At 34.9% G+C, this 18,950-nt stretch overlaps 1 protein-coding gene across 3 annotated transcripts in view; it reads right to left on the bottom strand.

Annotated features, from left to right (window-relative positions):
• Positions 1-18,950, bottom strand: part of RECK (reversion inducing cysteine rich protein with kazal motifs) — a 59,827-nt gene that overhangs the window by 17,927 nt on the left and 22,950 nt on the right. For 2 of the 3 annotated variants that reach the window (XM_080579193.1, XM_080579195.1), the window contains 8 exons: positions 17,178-17,225; positions 16,111-16,152; positions 8,885-8,918; positions 7,799-7,996; positions 4,998-5,265; positions 3,389-3,568; positions 2,218-2,430; positions 1,313-1,449 (listed from right to left, as the gene is read on the bottom strand). In XM_080579193.1, coding sequence (XP_080435319.1) covers positions 1,313-1,449; positions 2,218-2,430; positions 3,389-3,568; positions 4,998-5,265; positions 7,799-7,996; positions 8,885-8,918; positions 16,111-16,152; positions 17,178-17,225 — 1,120 coding nt within the window. The remainder of the gene's footprint in view (positions 1-1,312; positions 1,450-2,217; positions 2,431-3,388; positions 3,569-4,997; positions 5,266-7,798; positions 7,997-8,884; positions 8,919-16,110; positions 16,153-17,177; positions 17,226-18,950) is intronic. The other variant, XM_080579194.1, reaches the window with a different exon arrangement.

Genomic DNA, 18,950 nt, shown 5'->3' with positions numbered 1-18,950 from the left:
AAAGTGTTACAGTCAATAATCAAGAAATTGTAGGTCTGAAGTAGACTTGATGTTTAACCAACTTTGGTATCACTGACAGAGTTTGGTTCTGTTTTCCCTTTAACTCAGTAGCAATATTCTCCTGTTACAAGATTAAAGAAAGGAAAGACAACATGGAAATGAAGCAGCTAAATGGAAAGAACCACCCAAAACTTTAATACATTGTCTCTCTGGGAACAATATGCACATGTTGAGGCACACTTTCAGTTGAAGCTTTAAACAAAATTTTATTATTTTAAAAGTTTGTGGGATTCTAAGACGGAAATAACAAAATTTAATTTGGAAGGTCTAAAACTGATAGATACTGTAACAATAAAAAAGTTTAAGTCCTACAGATATAAGTATGTAATATGAATCAGTAAAAGGGAAGAGCAGATTTGGAAAAGAATGTAAAAAAGATGCATTTAATAAAATCTAGAACTAAGATAAAATTTTACTAATACGTTTGTATTCCACATTGAGGGCTAACATGCCTACTAAGCTCACATTCTATTACCCCAGTAGCTAATATATTTTTTGGTTATTCTAATTGCACAGTTAAAGAACATTAACACAGTTTATATATCAGAAAGAAAAAGCATCATTTTGTACATCAACAATTTATGTTCAAAATTCTGCTATTGTGTAAGTGATATTTATTTGATATCAGTCCTCCCAAGCATTGTCCACCTTTTCTTCTGTAAATAAATTGTGCTGGTGGTTTTATTATTGCTCAGTACCTTTTTGTCAGGCGAGATCATAGAATGGCTTGGGTTGGACAGGACCTTAAATATCATCCAGTTCCAACTCCCTCGCCATAGGCAGAGACGCCACCCACTAGATCGGGTTGCCCTGGGCCCCATCCAACCTGGTCTTGAACACCTCCAGGGATGGAGCATCCACAGCTTCTCTGGGCAACCTGTGCCAGTGCCTCACCACCTTCTGAGTGAAGAATTTCCACCTAACATCTAACCTAAATCTCCCCTCTTTTAGTTTAAGCTTTGTTTTGCGCCAGCTGTGGCTGGCACAGAGCAGTCCCTGACTTCCTCACATGCAGCCCCTGCAGCCTCCACTGCTACTAAAAACCTCGCCGCATATATCCAGTACAAGAAGGAATAAATGTAATGAGCTATGGCAATTTGAACAACACAATTTTCTCTAATATACTAAATAAACAATGTTTCACATTTTAATACAATTTTATTTGAAATATAACAAAAATTATTAAAACTAACAATAAGTGTTCAACGTATCTTGGTTTCTAGTTTTGTTGCCTACGTATGTTGATACTTACTCAGGTATGTATCCAAAGGGATACAGTTCTCCAAGTCATCTGTTGGAGATAAGAGCTCACAAATACTTTCAGCTGAGTGGCCTTCAGGGAATTTATTATGATCTCCACATTTCTTCAGTATTTCCACGCAATCTGATCTTCAGATAAATAAACAAACAGAACTTCATGAACATCACTTGAAAAAAAAAAAGGTCTTGTATTAATATTCTTCCCTTTCTCAAATCCACACCTTTCCTCTACTGCCTCATAAGACATGGATATATATATATATATATATATATGCACGTATATGTGTATATATAAAAATCACACACATATCCATGCATGTAAAGAGTAGCAGAGGTAGGAACAAAATTGCAATACAAAGACAGGAACTATTTATTATACTAAACTTTACTTACTTTGGGTTTGGTGATTTTTGTTTCTATGGCTTCTTATGCATGTATCTTTCAAGCATTTCCTTGATTTAACATTTAATACAGATTAAACGCGTATCTCTCTACCCGTACCTATTAACTGGTCTCTTTTCTATCCAATCATCTATTTCAAAAATTATTTTTTCTTTAAAGCAAACTTTGTGATTTTCAGAGCCTTCTGTCAGTTAAAATCACTGATGGGTCCAAAAGCCGAAAAAGAAAAGAGAGTTTTATAGACAACACAGAGTCAAAAAATATAAAAATAAACTTCACAATGGAAGCGCATACATCCATGTCATTAGCAGGCAAGCATCTTCCCTTTACAGTGATGGAAATTCAAGCAACAGCAACTATGCAAGCTCACGTTCTTCCCACGCTTGCTTTGCCATGTCTTCCTAATATAAGTCATACACAGTCCTACAGCAGCTTTTCAGTTCTCGTTAAAATCCTTAGCAGAACCTCTCAACTGCTTTTTTCCATGGTACTTACTTGCAGATAATACTTCCTCTAGATTTGCTGTGGCAAGGTTTAATCTGAAGTGAGCAGGCAATTGCCTTCCACATTTCTGGTTGGCATTTTTTAATATCAAGAACAGGAATATTTATAAATGGCATCTTAATACTCCCTTTTTCCCAAAGCTTCATGTCATTCATGGCTCCCTGGTCTGACTGTGTATTGCAGCTCCTAAAAAGTTCTGTTGGTCTTAAAACAAGAAGTTAAAATATAGCATGTATATAAGAGGAAAAAAAACCAAACAAACAACACATATTTTAGCTTTCACCATATGAATTCTACAACCTTGATATGGCTTCCCTTTTGTGTCAAAAAAGACATGAATCCCTTCCACAGTTAAGCATGACCAAAATCTGTTTCAATTTTATCTTTAAGGAAAGTAAGCTCTTTAAGGCTCAAGGCTGAAATACCATTTTCAACTCTCTCTTAGATCAAATATCATTTAAGCTTTTCATACCTGAAGGAAGTTGACTTAAAAGCAAGTATTTTGAACGTTCTGAAAATCTGTATGAATGTTTCTCGGTGAATCACTAATGCAAGTTGATTTGTCATTTATTTTTGCCCAGGCTGCATCTATCACACATATACTTTACTATTGAGAATACAGTGGCATGTCTGTTAGGTATTTCAAAGAAATCCAGAGATCCCTAAAAGCTAACTGATAAAATACTAAATGTACTTTTGAAACTCAAACACTATTTAGCTCGTAACCTTGCAATTACAAATTCAGACAACACTTTTAAATTACGCATTTTCCCCCAGAGTATAGGAAAACAAAAGGAAGACATATGAACCCTCTTAGGAAAATGTTAGCAAGTAACATGTAAATTCAACAAGCATTTTTACCTTATTTATAATATATAATATTGCAGCAATTATGACTTATTAATATGTTAAGACAGAGGAATGTACTAGTAATATATGACATTTTACAATTTCATGAGTTAGCTTTTATTCTAATAAGTTCTGTAATGTTGACTAACTATAATTCCAAAAGTTTATTCTAAAGAAAAATGATTTATTTTGTAAATTATCTGAAAAAATATCAGAAAGACAGCTATATACAATCTCAAAACAAGACTGAAAAATTTTTTTTAATTGAAGCACAGAAATTCCTTTTATAAAATATTCAGTGTCTCTCTCTTACCTGTTATTAAAATTGGTGCAGTAAGTAAGATTTCTACATCCCAGCTGGCAAGGTTCACGTACATCTGCTAAACAGGTCAGCATGGAAACTTCAACTGCGTTATACTCGCAAAAGCGATCAAATTCTTGCCAACTCTGTGAATTGCCCCAACTTGTGCTATAAAGTTTTGTGCAGAGCTCTCTGAAAAAAATATATAAGAAAAAAATCAAATGAAAAAAGCAGTTGTTGTTCAGCTATAGCAGAGACTATAGTCTCTTTCAGATCCCAACAGTCTACACTCACTGTAGAAACATGTTAGCGCCCACACAGTCTGCAGGAGTATCCAAATGTTGTGCTCAAAGTAAGTAACTACTCTCCACTGTTTTCTAAATTTTCCAGTTTTGCTTAAGAATGCTAGCAAATCTTTGAACTAGTAAGACTGAAAGACTTCTGAATATAAAACTGTAATACCCAACATAAATATGCTGCTGCAGTTTTCAGAAAACCTGAACTAATGCCGTATAATAAATCACGTTGACACAACAACGAACAGCTAATCCCATCCTTCAACTTCAGATCACACCTAATCCTGCTACAAAAAAGACTGACAAGCAAAACACTTCTTCCTTTGCCCTGATATTTGAATAAGGCGTACTGTTTGTTTGAGATGTTTTCTGGTGTCAACAATACCCAGGTCCACTTTGTTCACAGCAATAACCCACAAACTACAATTGTCCCCAACCCAACTGAAGTTGTGGAACCTCATTGTATTATTAAAATTAATTGCATATTGAAAACGTGAGGGAAGGAACAATTAAAAAAAGATGATCAATATAAGCAAAAGATACTGTATCAACTGTCTGATGCTACAATGTTCTATGTAATATAATTCTAGAGCTCTACAACGAAGCTGACTGTAAGATCCTGTTGCAGTCCGGTCTGCTGCTTTGTTAATGAAAACTTCAATACAAACAGTAGTAACTGCTCAAAAAAATCAATGTTAAATTGATGAATTTAAAATGTGATAATCATCTTTTTAAAGCAGACAGATGACCACTCTAAACTAAAAAGGCCCCAATAACACTTATTTGCAAGTATATACCTATTTACTTCTTTTTTTTTTTTTAAATGTAGGAATAGTTACTTTCATTACTTAATTAACAGATACCCTGCGTTATCTTTTATTGATAAAAATCTAAACAGTATATAGTACAGAATACTACTAGGGTTATAACATGCTGTGAACAGAAGACAGTTTGTACTGTTCATTGTCCCCTTGGCTCTCATTAGCATTTGGTTAAGGCTTCTTCAGCTTGTTGCAATATTGGATATTACCAGGAGTAAGATAAGGTACAGGTTTTATTAAACTTAGTGTGTCTGCTAAATTAAACCAGTTCTAAAAACGAGAAAAGTGTGATTCCTCTGATAGAACAGTATTTTTTTTTTTAGACAAGTAGTAAGTATTGGACATAATGTTACACCCATTGGATTACCTAAACCTGCTTCCTTTCTAAGAATTCACATAACTCATTTCACACATACTCACACAGTAGGATTTGGGTAAAGGACTGACATGAAACAACTTCAGAAGCATTTTCACAATTGGAAAGAAAGGTAGAGAGATACTGACCTACATGTCGAAGAGTTTGCTTTAGAACAGCAATGGAGCTTAGCTCCATCAAGACCTGTTGAAGGTGGAGGGTGCACAGTGACTCCTGGGTGAACAGATCTTGAACTCTCAAGAAAACATTGCCAAAGTGGATCCTGAGGAAGAGGCATTGTTTTGCAGCCTTCTATAAGTCCATCAACAATTTCAAGCTCTGTTTTCATTGACATTAGAATTCTTTTACAAGCCGTCTGACAAGCGTAGTCTTCTGCTCTATCACAGCAATACAAACCTGTTGAAGAATTAAAAACTGTTATTTCTCGAGCATATAAAAACCACCAGGATATGCTACATAATAGCCTTCAGAGAAAAATGTTATAGGACTTTTTTTCCTTTCTTTTTAAATAATTAAGTTTTTGGTGAAATAAGGAAAATGGTCAGCAGAGTTCTTAGCCCGGATTTTAAGAGAGCAAACTTCAAACCACTCAGAAAGTTAGGTAGCAGGGTCCCCTGGGAACCTGCTTCTCAGGGCTTAGGGGAGAGACCATGAGAGCTGGTCACTTTCTAAGAACCACCTTCTAAAAACGCAGGAGCAGGCAATTCCAGTGCATTGCAAGTGAAGCAAGTGGGGCATTAGACAAGCTGAACGGGGAACTCATAGAACTTGAGCAGAAAAAGAATATGACCTTTCTAAGCAAGGTCAGGCCACACAGGAAGGTTACAAAGCTGCAGTTCACACTTGCAGGAAGAAAACACAAACAACCAAAGCTCAACTAGAGTTAAAATTGGCCAGTGATATTTCAGATAACAAAAAAGGCTGTTTAAGTATGCTAATAGCAAGAGGTTGTCTATGGAAAACACTGGACCATTACTCGATGAAGATACTCACTTGACAAATAGGGATGATGAAAAAGCAGGGGCATTTAATGCCTTCTTTGCTTCAGTCTTTAATATTAATGATAGGCCCTTGGGTTGTCCAGTCCTCTGAGTTGGAAGACTGTAACTGAGGGAGCATAAACTTTCCATTTGTGGACACCAAAATTGTAAGGAACCAGTTGTACCAGTTGAATATTTTTAAGTCCACAGGGCCTAATGGGATTCATCCTGTAGTACTGAGGAAGTTAGTGGATGTTATAGCTGGACCCCTCTCAACAATTTACCAAAGGTCTTGGGATTCTGAGGAAGTCCTCACTGACTGGAAAATAGCCAACCTTATCCCTGTTTACAAGAAGGGCTTGAGAAAAGATCCTGGAAATTATAGACCTGTTAGTTTAACTTCAGTACCTGGAAAAGTTATGGAGAAGATTATCCTGGGCGTCACTGAAAAGTACTTAAAGGATAGATAATGGAATCAGCAGGCCCAGTCAACATGAACATAAAGTTCTGCCTCACTAATTTGTTATTCTTCAATGATAAGATCACCCACACAGTAGACAAAGGTAAGATGGTAGATAATAATTTTAGTAGGGCTTTTGATATTGTCCCTCACCGTATCCTTCTGGAGGAATTGTCCAATTGTGAGATCAACAGGCTCATGCTACACTGGGTGATGAACTGGCTGAATGGTAGAGCTCAGATTGAATGGGGCTGTATCTGGTTGGCAGCCAGTCACTAGTGGTGTTCCCCAAGGGTCAGTCCTGGGGCCAGTTCTGTTCAGTGCTTTCTATCAATCATATAGATGCAGGAGTTGAATTTTTGCTGGTGATACTAAACTGGGAGGTGCTGTTGAAACTCTTGAGGGAGGAGAGGCTTTGCAAAGGCACCTAGATAGATTGGAGCAATGTCATGAAATTTAACAAGAACAAATGTCAGATTCCGCAGCCGGGACAGAGTAATGCCAGACACGGGTACAGACTGGGAGATGAGTGGCTGGACAGCAGCCACGTACAAATGGATCATGGAGTGCTGGTTGACAGTAAGCTCGAAATGAGTCGGCAGTGTGTTCTGGCAGCCAAGAGGGCAAACTGCATTTTGGGGTGCATTAAACACAGCACAGCCAGCTGGTCAAAACAGGTGATCTGTATTTAGCATTGGTGTGGCTTCACCCTGTATACTGTGTGCAGGTCTGAGCTCCACAATATAAAAGCGTATCAAGGTACTTTAAAGTGGCCAAAGAAGGGCAAAAAGCTGGTAAAAGAGCTGGAAGGCATGTCCTATGAAGAGCGTCTGAGGACACTGGGTTTAAGCTTGGAGAAAAGTAGGTTGGGGGTGACCTCACTGCTCTCTACACCTTCCTGAGGAGGGGAAATAGAAAGGGAGGTGCTTATCTTTTCTCCCTGGTATCGAGTGACAAAATCTGTGGTAATGGCTCAACTCTGCAGCTTGAGAGGTTCAGACTACACATTAGGAAAAACTTATTTACTGAGAGGGTAGTCAGACACTGACACTGGAACAGGCTTCCTACAGAAATGTTTGATGACCTCTGCCTGTCCGTGTTGAAGAGGCATTTAGAGAATGCTCATAATGGTAGTCTTCAATTTTGGGTCAGCCCCACAGTAGTCTAATGATCTTTGTAGGTGCCTTTGAACTGAAACTATTTTATATTCTGTTCTATTTCAAATAACATCACTTCTTTGAAATGCAAACAGAATCAACTCTGAATGGAACTGACATGTAGAATTAAAAAAAAAACAAAAATGAAATAGAAAAATTAGTAATGTACCTACAAACAAAAGTTATTGCATACATTTATATATTTACATTACATAGAAATGTATCAATACAGTTTATATAATAAACTTATACAATAACAATTTATATAAAAATTATACAATCCTCAAACTTTTAAAGAAAATTTTCAGAAAAGAAAAAAAATTTATACTTACTATCTGTAGGATTTCTCATTGGATATGACTGGGTATAGTTGTTCACACAGTGTATTAGCTGAGGGCTAATAGTTGCACAATAATTTTCAACTGCTTTTATTTGTGAAGGACCAGGAGATGAGTCTGTCCGAAAAATTGCTTGACAATATTCCCGACAGTTTGTATGATGACCTGCATAACTGCAACAGACTGACCCCACTGGGGAAACAAACAAACAAACAAAAATCTATGGTTTCCTACACAGAGGAATAAATTAGTGAGCATGTCTGTAACCCACACAATGATGCTCAAGATATTACTGGAGGAGAAAACAAACAAAAAAAAAACAAAACACAAAAGACCAAACTCTCCTAAACTCCATTAAAATAATCTGCCTACAGAATGAGTGGAAATATCTGTAACTAGCCAAAGCATCTTTTTCTGGTTTAGCTGGAGAAAAAAGTCCCTAAATACATCTCGAATTCAAGTTCAAGTCACAAACAAGACAGCTGAATTTTATCTTCAGATGTTTTTTTTTCTTATTTAAAGTAACTAGTTTTGTCTTATAATTGAATTAGTAGACAAATACCAATGGTAAGCAAATAAATATGAAAGCAATATCCCAAAATTTGTTTCAAGAAAAAAAAAGAGATTAAATCATTGTGATTCATATATTTTTTCCCTGTTATTAAATACACTGTTCTTGAGAAATACTACTACTGAAATTAATTCTGAGACACTGAGTTCTTTATGTCCTGCTATTTCATTTTCTGTAGACAGACATCAGGCAACAGGACACTTGTATGGTGCAAGATTTCACCTATATCTAACTCAATTTTGTTACTTAACAGTCATCAAGTGAATAAAGCAGGAGAAATGATCTTCTAAGCAATCTTCAAAATACGACAGAAAAAACAAATACAGATACATAAATTAAAAATTTACAGCAATTATATAAACAGTCCTATCCTCTTATCACTTGAACAAAAATAATTATGCATGTGGCTAGCCGTTCTATGGAACCGAATCCATGTGATTTGTTATATGTACACCTCCAGAAGTTCTTACATTTTAAAGAAAAAAAGAAACTATTCATTACATACTTACTTTCATTTCTGTTAATACAACTAAAGAGAGCATTCTGAAATCAAAACAAAAATAGCATTACAAGCCTGAAAACTTCAAATAAACATTTAGGTGCCCAGTTATTTCTTATCATGAACTAACATTTATTTTTTGTTCATCTAATACAATTTAATTGGAACAAATAACACTATACAGAAACACTAAATGAAAGAAAAGATCAGGTGTCACCTAAGTTCTGTGTACACTGTTACTGAAATATATTCAAGTAATAGGAAGATTCTGCTAGATCACCTTAGAAAAAACAGAACTGGATGTAACAAAATGTTTTTGTATGATAATTTTAAAGGATCTATGTGGAGAAAAAAGAACTCTGCACATGCACACATGCAAACAGAAAATCTCAAAAAACTAAACAGCAATTAAAATCTAATGCATGCTATCAACACCCAAACTAGACCCAAACACAAACTATAGCACCCAAATGGTACAGTTGGGAGTTATACAAAATGTTAAAATACAGAAGGGGGAAGACATATACCCAATCGCTTGGTTTCAGAAGACTGTAATGCACAGGACAATAAACTGAAAAACTACATATCGAACTCCTGCCCAGAACAACCATCATCTTCCCCACATTAAAAACTGATCTCTTCTTGAGAAAACAGGTAGCACTTATACACTTTCTGGAACTCAGTGGAAAGATGAAGCCATGAGGCTGAAATTCTAAAATTGCATCTACCAGTTATGAAATATTTTAAAATTACATGATTGTGAAAAAGAGAAATTTGAAACTCTCTCCACGCTTGTTCAAACATGATTATCAAGTGATCAAACCCATTAACATAGTGACAAAACACAATCCACATCTTCATAAAGTTCCTGATCACCTTCGTTTCCCCTGTCACCAATATTATATAAATTTGTATTTTACACATCTAGACAATAAAACAAACACTGTAATATTGATCCTCACACAGTGTGGGATTAAAATCTGATGTTTTGCTGTACTAAACCAAGATGTGCTACAATCTTTAAAGAAAAGACCTCAAAATGCAGACCTAACATCAGCTTGGTAGCTCACCAGCTAGCAAAAACACCCAGCCTCACTCAAGTCTGAAAACAAAATGGTTGTCTCAAGCTGAACAGCTTGTAGAACTTGATCTTACAAAAGTACCAGATATTTTGCTTCACTTTGAAACAAGTTAAACACTGCTACTTAAGTATAATAAAATATTCAAAGAGTTCATCAGATTAATACTGAAAAAAGTGTAGGTCTAAAATAAGAAAGGAAAAGTGAACAGTATTTTTATTATGAGAAACCGTCATGAAAATTCTCGAGAATTTTCATCTGTGTTAGTTACTTATATTTACTACATTGCTGGGAAGTGGGTTATCCCCAATAATCTTCGTGATATTTTTGTGAAAATTTGTATTGCTACAAACAGATGGACATGTTAAATTTTTTAAAGTGAAGATGTATTAAGAATCATATTTCCTATTTTTCGTTTTTTTTTTTTTCTTTCCCTCCCCCCCAATTCAAATTCTTTATTTGCATTGTTTTTGGAGATCATCTGGGTCAATCTGATTTGGCAGCATCCTTATTTTCTCCCCTGAAGTCTAATCTAGGTAGGATTACTAGGTAGGATTACAGAGCAAAGCAAAGTCAATATCAAAGTAACTAAATCTCCCCATGGCTAACTCATTTTTATGAGTTAACCATAACCAGTAATTGCAACATCTGAATGCTGAGGACTTCCTTTGAAGCAGCTTGCTCGTATTTGGTTACACTGAGTTGGGAACTCACGTAAACACAACACGTTTCCTTTCACAGAGGGTTAGAACTAGGTGATCTTTATGGTTCCTTCCAACTCAAACCATTTTATGATTGTGTGTACACAAAATCATCATCCTACATCTGTAAAGAACTGATGTATACTATTGCCTACAGGGTCATGTCATTTTTATAGCACCGTACTTTCTTCTTTGGGACCTTTGGTGTATTAAAGAAGAAAAAAACTGTCAAGATAGGAACTGCTGCCACACACCACATCAGTCTGATCCAAGACTGACTGTCCTCAGAAGCTTCTGAAATTAGATTCCGCACCCATCCTGTACCAAGCACTGGAACACGGTGAACAAAACAGCCTGGCAGAAAGCAACACTAACTGTGTATGAATTAATGCACAAAAACAGTAGAGGCTGCTGAAAAGATATAACCATGACAGACAGACCTCAGCCTAAGTACTGAACATACTATCATTTAGCACTAACAATGTGTAGAATGACGATGTAAAGTTGCTATAAACTCAGGTAAGATTTGTCACATTATTAAAAGTAGAATATTATAAAATAAGTTATTAAAAAGCTGTTTGGAATAACAGGATCACTGACCCTTTTTTGCTCAGCTTATAACCACAGACAAAAATAGAGAAGAATGTTGAGAAGATTATGGAGTACCAGTATTTCTCTTATGAAAAAGGGCTCAAGTTGAGACAAAATTATCCTCTTCTACCTATTTTAAAAACCTTTCTGTTCTTCTAAGACAGACACGATCCCCATACCAGGTAATCAATCCTCCTTCTGTACTTGGAAACTGCCATTCCACAGACTGCTGAATCACTGTAATAATACTAATACTGCAATTAAAAGGAGGTTGTCTTACTTCCCTTTTCCATTTTGTTTTCAACTCTTCTCTCCATGCTTCTGGTTGTATAATTTGTGTATGCCTTCACACCAGCTCTGACTCTACTCTTCTCCTCATGACCTGATTTTTCCCAGTAACCCTGCAGAAAGCATTTTTCTCTTGTGCTAGCAATTTAAATAATCTTCTAGAACGACCTGCAAGATGCCAGATTCAGAATAAGGTACGCAAAAGTGTATTCGTATAACTAGAACTTCAGCTGCACTGAGTTGTTGAAGCAACTCACCATATCGTGAAACTGTAACCTGTAGCCACCACAGGTTACAGTGATAATTAAGATGCTGAATTTGCTCTTCATGTAGCTCTGGACAACTGTTCAGTTTCCCAGAAAATACAGGTACATGTGCGAGAAGCATAGCTATACAGACATGAGAAAATCTTAGAAAAATTAATGTATGTATGTATATATGTCCTCTGTTTGTAAATAAAACTAATAACAGCTTTAGACCATCATAGTCTGTCTTGAGTTACTAACTGTAACTTCATTATAGAATACAGGGTTAATCCCCATCTCTTTTATAAAACAGCAATCATATTTAAGATATCAGCAACTTTTCTGCCCATTCAAGCTTCCTTCTGAATTGCCTACCAAAATCTCTTGAAACAGTGAACTGTGAGAAAAGACAGAAAAAACGAGCAAAAGATAAAACAAAGACATATTTAAAGTCAAACAAACAAACTAACTAACTAACTAACTAACAAACAAAAAGAGCAGAAAAGGATATTTGCCTTAAAGGAAAAACTACGTCACCAAGATCTGTGAAAATGAGGATAAAAAGCCAATAGTATAATCTCTCTACCCCCAAAACTCCATTTTCAACTCATGAATAAAATATTAAGTGAACAAAGATGGTAATATTGAAATGTAAAGAACAAATGCAGAATTATTTATTCTACTTGTAAAATGATCTCATCTGAGAAGTCTTAAAGATACTTCAGTTGGTTGTTCAAAAAAAAAAACACACAACTGCTGAAATTGGTCATCAAAACAAATGAGACTAAAGACAGAAGGAATGGAAAGTAACAGGCAGACTCAGCCAACACAAGTGTGTATGCCTTAAGAAAACAGTTGCATTATGGAAATTGAAAAAGGCAATTTAAGTTTATCTAGCAGATAACACTTTCCAGTCTTCCTCACCATAGCCAGTACTGCAGGACCTAACTGGTTTCGCTCTTTTTGGAGCTCATCAGCTGCAGGTAACGGCTCAAAAACCAAAACACACAAATACAAATAGAGCTAAAAAGAAAGAATTCTTTTGCATCATAAGGCATGCTTTCATATCACATGCCCATTTTTTCCAAATGTCTGCCTCTTGAATGAAAAATAACAGTGAAGCTGTTCTTTTGCACAAGAAAATATAGAGAATTCCCCCAACAGCCTCCCCCCAACAATTATTATTTTTCTTCCTGAAAATCATAATGGTATCTGTATTCTATTAACTCTGGTGGACATATACATTTAGTACTGTTGTTTTGGGAAAACTAACCACATTAAGTATCTCAATACAGATCGTATTCAAATAAGGACATCTTAATTTAGAAATATTACTTTCAGTTAAAAATATAGCAGGAAACTCATTGCTACTCTCACACAGCAAAGCACTTTAAATTCTGTTAATCTTTTCTCAACTTCATTTAAACTTAGAATTTATCAATACAAGTTAAAGTCAGAAGCTAACATACTAAGGTTTAGTGGATGCAGCTGAAGTTTCAGATGATGGTGGACATCTGTTTAGGTTTTTTTAAAACCTGCAAAAATTAACAATTAAGGCTAAGATTTTCCTCGATTATGTTAAACAGTAAAAAAATGAAAACACTAGCACGGTAAGTTTGAACTTAATCACTGGAACTTCATTTTTGGCAAGATCATTGTTTTTAATCAACTTTCTTTGAACTGTACGGAACAGAAACAAAATGCAATAGAAGATCACAATATTATTAGCTATAATGTGTGGTATACAGAGTCAAAGTCTGCCCAGAATTCCTAAGCAGTACTTCCAGAAGCCACAAATAAGCTGTGTGCTTTAGGGGTTCATTAAAACCATTTTGGAACCTTTCACCGAACTATGTTCTAAACAGAACCTTGAGTTATAATCTGTTGTCTGTGAGTAACCCCTACAATTATATAAGGGTTAAAAACTTCTCGCAGCATATTTTCAGAAGGGCTAATCGGTAGCCAAAATTCACTAAAACCTCAGCATAAAGCAGGATCATATGATCCTGGAGGATTAAACCTGCCAGTAGTGTAGCACAATTAATACATTTCTGAATACTTACTGCAGCAACTGAAGCTGCAGGCTTTGCATTTGAAGTTTCTGTATTTAAAAACTGTTGGAAAACCACAAGCCAAATTAAACTAAACACTGCTCAAATCTGTGAGAGCAAAAATACCTTTTTACAGTCCAGGGACATCAAAAGTGTTCACCACTGTGTCCAAAAAAAAAAAAAAAGGCTTGAAGAAGAGAAGTGAAATAACATAGAACATTTGAATAATGCCTTATTTAAGACAAAAAAAGAAAAGTAAGAACTGAAGTCCTTAATGTGCAGAGAGGAGAACTCAGGGGAACTTGGTATGCAGTGTAAAGACTCAAGAGTTGCAATCTAATAAAAATTTTAGCTTTCCTGTTTCCATGCACAATAGAAATAAATGTGATTTTAAACTCAGTAATAAACTTATCACAGTTTATTTCAAGCATTATGAATTATTTTCAGTTACTCCTCCAAGTGCATACTCCGTTTGTTTTATTCAAAAAAGAACCTTAACTTTACACAAAACTTTTAAAAGTGATAAATCAGAAAATCCTACATACAATCCGTACAGCTTCCACTTCTTTCTTCTTCTTTGACTATTACCTACCTTCTTTTTAGAGCAAGATAGTAGAAAGCTGGAAGAAGTAGTGAAAGATAAAGGTGATGAGATGCACAGAACTAGAGAGAAAAGGAACATGACAAAAATGAGTATCTGAGAAGCAGAAGATGGGAAAAAGAATAACAGGATAACATCTTTCAAAGGAAGCTAAATAATGTCTAATAACATCCAAAAAATACTCAAGGATGTTGTGCTGTTTTTTAAAAATTTCTGTATGCAGTGCTACTTGAAATTAAAAGACACTTAATAGGGCTTGCTTAAAATCCTCAATGTACTGATCAAAAATGAACAGATAATTACACCATGATCCATTTCTAAAATGTGTATAATCTCCAAATGACAAGAATCACAAGCTACATTAACATTTACAGTAAAAGTAATCCAGAAAAATATGATCAGCAGAAAAAGCATATTTAATTAATCTTGTGAAAAGCTGGCACATCAGTGTTCAAGTGATTCTGTTATTGCACAGTCTGAGACACTGCTTAGCAACTTCTTTGTGACAACTATCTGGAGGTTTGTGGTTTTTTTCCTTCACTGCTCTGAACCCTGTGCCTTACCCTTGAAGACTTACCACATTCTTTGTTCTCACTGACTTAGTGGGAAGCTGAAGTGTATGTCATAAAGTTGCTTCCCTGATCTCTAAAGACCACGGAAAAGTACTATGGACAGTTCAGTCAACTATTGCAAGAAGATTTTGTAAATTCTCTGTGAAATCCTTAAGTGATTGTATAAGATTAAAGAGTTAGTATGCTATCACAGTGTTTGCAAAAAGCGATTTACACCTTTATATTTCTTAATTCAGCTAGCTTTTACTTACAAGTTATATCTTTATTATATTCAATACCTCAATAATTTATTAATAAACTAATTCTCAAATTGGATCCTCATGTTAAGTGACTCAAATATGGATTCTTAAGCAAAAGGCAACGCAGCATGTATAACATTGCATTTATGTGATTCACAAGCAGTTTCTGATCTTATTTGTCATTTAGTGTTTTAACTTGGCACTCCCTTCCCAGTTCTTCATTTTTTCCCTAACCAACCCAACTGAAAACAAAGTATGGTACTAGTCACAGATATAGAAGCTACTCAGAAGACTACATAAGGAGCAGGCCACATTCACCAAGACATCAACTAAAAAAAAAAAAAAAAAAAAAAAAAAAAGGAGGAAAAATGAAAAATGGCTAGGATGCAAAAAAAAGTGCAGATTCCTTCCAGAAGCAGCTTTTCAAATCTCATACCTTCGGCAAAACTTCCCTGAATTTTATACTTGCAATAGGTATCTTCAGAGCATAGCAAGCACTATTTTTTATGTGTACCTATAAGCCTAGATACATAGGAAGTTCTATTTTTGTACAAAAATATGTAATAACTGAAGATCTACCATTGCACATACTTCATTTCTCTCCTTAACACAGAATCGGTATCTACTGCTCCTAGTGCTCATTTAAAAAGTTCTCTTTGTTTCTTCACCAATCGGAAAACCGATATCTACTTCCATAATTTTTCTGCCTTTCCTTCTTCTGGTGTTGCACAGGTAGAAAGAGCTAAGGTCTTCTGTGCAATAACAGCAAGATCCCACTTTCCAAAATTCCAGATAAAAAACTGGAAAAAGGCCTAGGAAAGTAAATAAGATGACTATCACCATTTTGTAGGTGTTCTTTAATCTCTTACCTTTCCTTTCCCGTTCTCCTTCAACACATATTGGCCAACCTCCTACAGCAATGCAGAAATCCAGAAAAAAAAGAAGGAAACAGACCAGCATAATAGAGGAGAAGTTTACAGATGTTGACAGTATAGCATATCACAGCATGAGAGAAGACAGAACTACTTAAAATTCATTTTTAAGAGAACAAACTATACTAGTTTCAACAGTGAAGAATCTAGGAAAATACTCTCTAGATTTAGATAGAAATATGAAAGGGGAAAAAAAAAACCACGGAATTTATAGTTTCTTGGAAAACAGGAAAACTGCTGTATTTCTGCCCAAATCAAGAAAACAGAGAATTGTCTGATAACCTGGACTGTTTATTAAGAGCTGAATTTACATAGGACTAACTAATTCAGGGCAGTAGGCAGGAGGAAAGGGGATGGATGAGTGTGCAGGAGGAGGAGGAATCTGGTTTTTAATTAAGAAATATTGAAAGTGAAAAAGTCCTAGCAAAATAACTTTTCTACAAAATGTGTTAAAAAGAATACAGATGAAGGCAGAATTCTGAAAATATCCTAACAATTATTTTTAAGAGTAAAACAATAGAAATAACTGCTACCATTTGCAGTTTCACTGATGTTAACAAAAATTATTCATTTTGAATTATATATATTAGGATAGACTACTTAAAGGATTACTCTTTCCTGCGTTTATTTCTTTAAGGTCGGTTTTAAGCCGAATCTCCCATTACAAAACTCAAAATGTTCCTGACAATGAATGCCTACTTTCATCAGAACTCCTATTAAACAAAGTATTTAGAATCCATGTCTCCCTTTTGAAAGCTGCATCTTTATCAATCAAATTAAGATATATGCAAGTCTAAAAAAAAGACAAGCCCCTTTTCACAGAAAGTGATTGTACTTCACAAAAAATGCAGAGAGGCAATTTACATCTGGTTGAAAGTGAGTATATACAGACATACTACTACACGAGAAAACTAGACTTTCCCTCTTCTACATGACACTTGTCACAGAATTTATAAAACAGATGACTTTTAATAAGATATATGCACACACACACACATACATACCTCATATTCCTTTCTGCAGACTTTTAAAACATCATTCTTTGAAGAAGCCTGAAAAACAGAAAATTTCCCCATTTCAGGCAGAAAATAATAAAAACATGTTGCAAAATAAAAATTGTTCTACCCTTATGTTAACTATGGTAATCACGGATCCATGATCTATCTAAATGTTCCTTCTTAAGAACCTAAAGAATCCGTTTAAAGTTTCAAGAAAAAAAGCAGAAACCACAACTTTGTCAATACTACATATAATTAAAGACCCAATTTTCTTATTTTTGCACCAAGTTTGTTGGTACTGGATGCACACACAAAGCAAGTTAGTTATCATCAAATGTTTACCGGATAAGGTGGAATATTGGAAACATTTAGGAAATGGAAGACCTTGAGCACTAAGTTTCACCATTTTCCATGCTCAATGGCATTTGTGTCTTGTCTTGTTCCCTTCTAAAACATGCAGTCCTACAGTTCCTATTGTAAAAACAATTTGCAGAAATTCTCCTTTCAAAGTGCACATCAGTTTCTTCTGTAGAATAACTCCTGCTCCTTTTTCATGTCAGATATTAAAAATCACTATTATTACTTACATTAGACGTCTCCCCCTCCAGTAATTTAAAATACCATGGTAAAATCTGACCTCGGACCTATAATAGCACCTTCTTCAAAATGCCTGTAAAACTCCCTCAAGTTTCAAGAATCAAAATTAGTATCCAAGCATTTCCCTATTATCCTTAATGTTTTGCCAAAGTATGTATTTTTTTTAGTCTAAATCAAAACCATGTGAAATGTATCAACCAGAGTGCACTCAAGAATAAAATACAGCCAAGATTCCAAGACAGCATAGTCTACAATCAACAATACAGCATTTGATTTTGAGAATAAAGAGAAACGATACAGCAATCATAAGATTAAATTAACAGAATTTCATAGGACATGATAAATGGAGGTGTTTTTTTTTTTTAAATCAGATCTGGAAAAGACGTAAATGTTAGGATAAATTTGAAAATTTTACTAACAAATACATTTGGAGTGATATATGCACATTCTTTCCAGAAGAACGAAAATATTTTTTGAACTACATTTATATTTCTGTCCCCATTTTTCCATTTATTTACTCCTCACCTTTTTTTCACACTACTGTTTGTATACTCACTGCTCATCTCTTATCAAATAGGTTAAACTAACTATATGCTCTTTGATGGAGGTAGTCTTTTTTTTTTGTATTTTGACAACAATTTGCAGTAGGCTGCTGGTTCAAGACTAAGTTTACACAGGTAATGTGCAAGATACTATAGTGAATGCATCTTAATACATCTGTGCTCCAGAACTGAGTTATAAGAATGACAACAAATAGCTGCACACTTTTTGTTTCTGAAAATATATTTATAGTCCTATATAGTCATAAGCATATGCTGAAAAATATAAAATCAGAAAATGCTTCCCAGATTTTTGTTGAAAAGGTAATTGCTAATTTATGTGTTGTGCTTAAAAGTGTCACCCGACCAAAACAGTGATATAGTAACACCAAAGACTGAGTAAACATACTTTATTCCATCTGATAAATTAAAATCTCTTTGAAGAAGCACAAAAATCTATTTGGGGCTGTAACTCCAATGTTGCATCACTAAATACAGCACTGCAAAAAAAAAAAAAAGAGAACTTTGAAAAAGTCACGTTGCCTTCCAGTAGCATGGTTTTAGAATAAGAACTTTCATGCAGATTGTAAATATATGTATATATATATATCAAGAAATTATGTTTATCATTGTAGTGGATTTA

Source organism: Anser brachyrhynchus, assembly GCF_964034855.1.
Source record: "Anser brachyrhynchus genome assembly, chromosome: 2".
Lineage (NCBI taxonomy): Eukaryota > Metazoa > Chordata > Aves > Anseriformes > Anatidae > Anser > Anser brachyrhynchus.
This window is presented reverse-complemented; position numbering and strand designations above follow the sequence as displayed.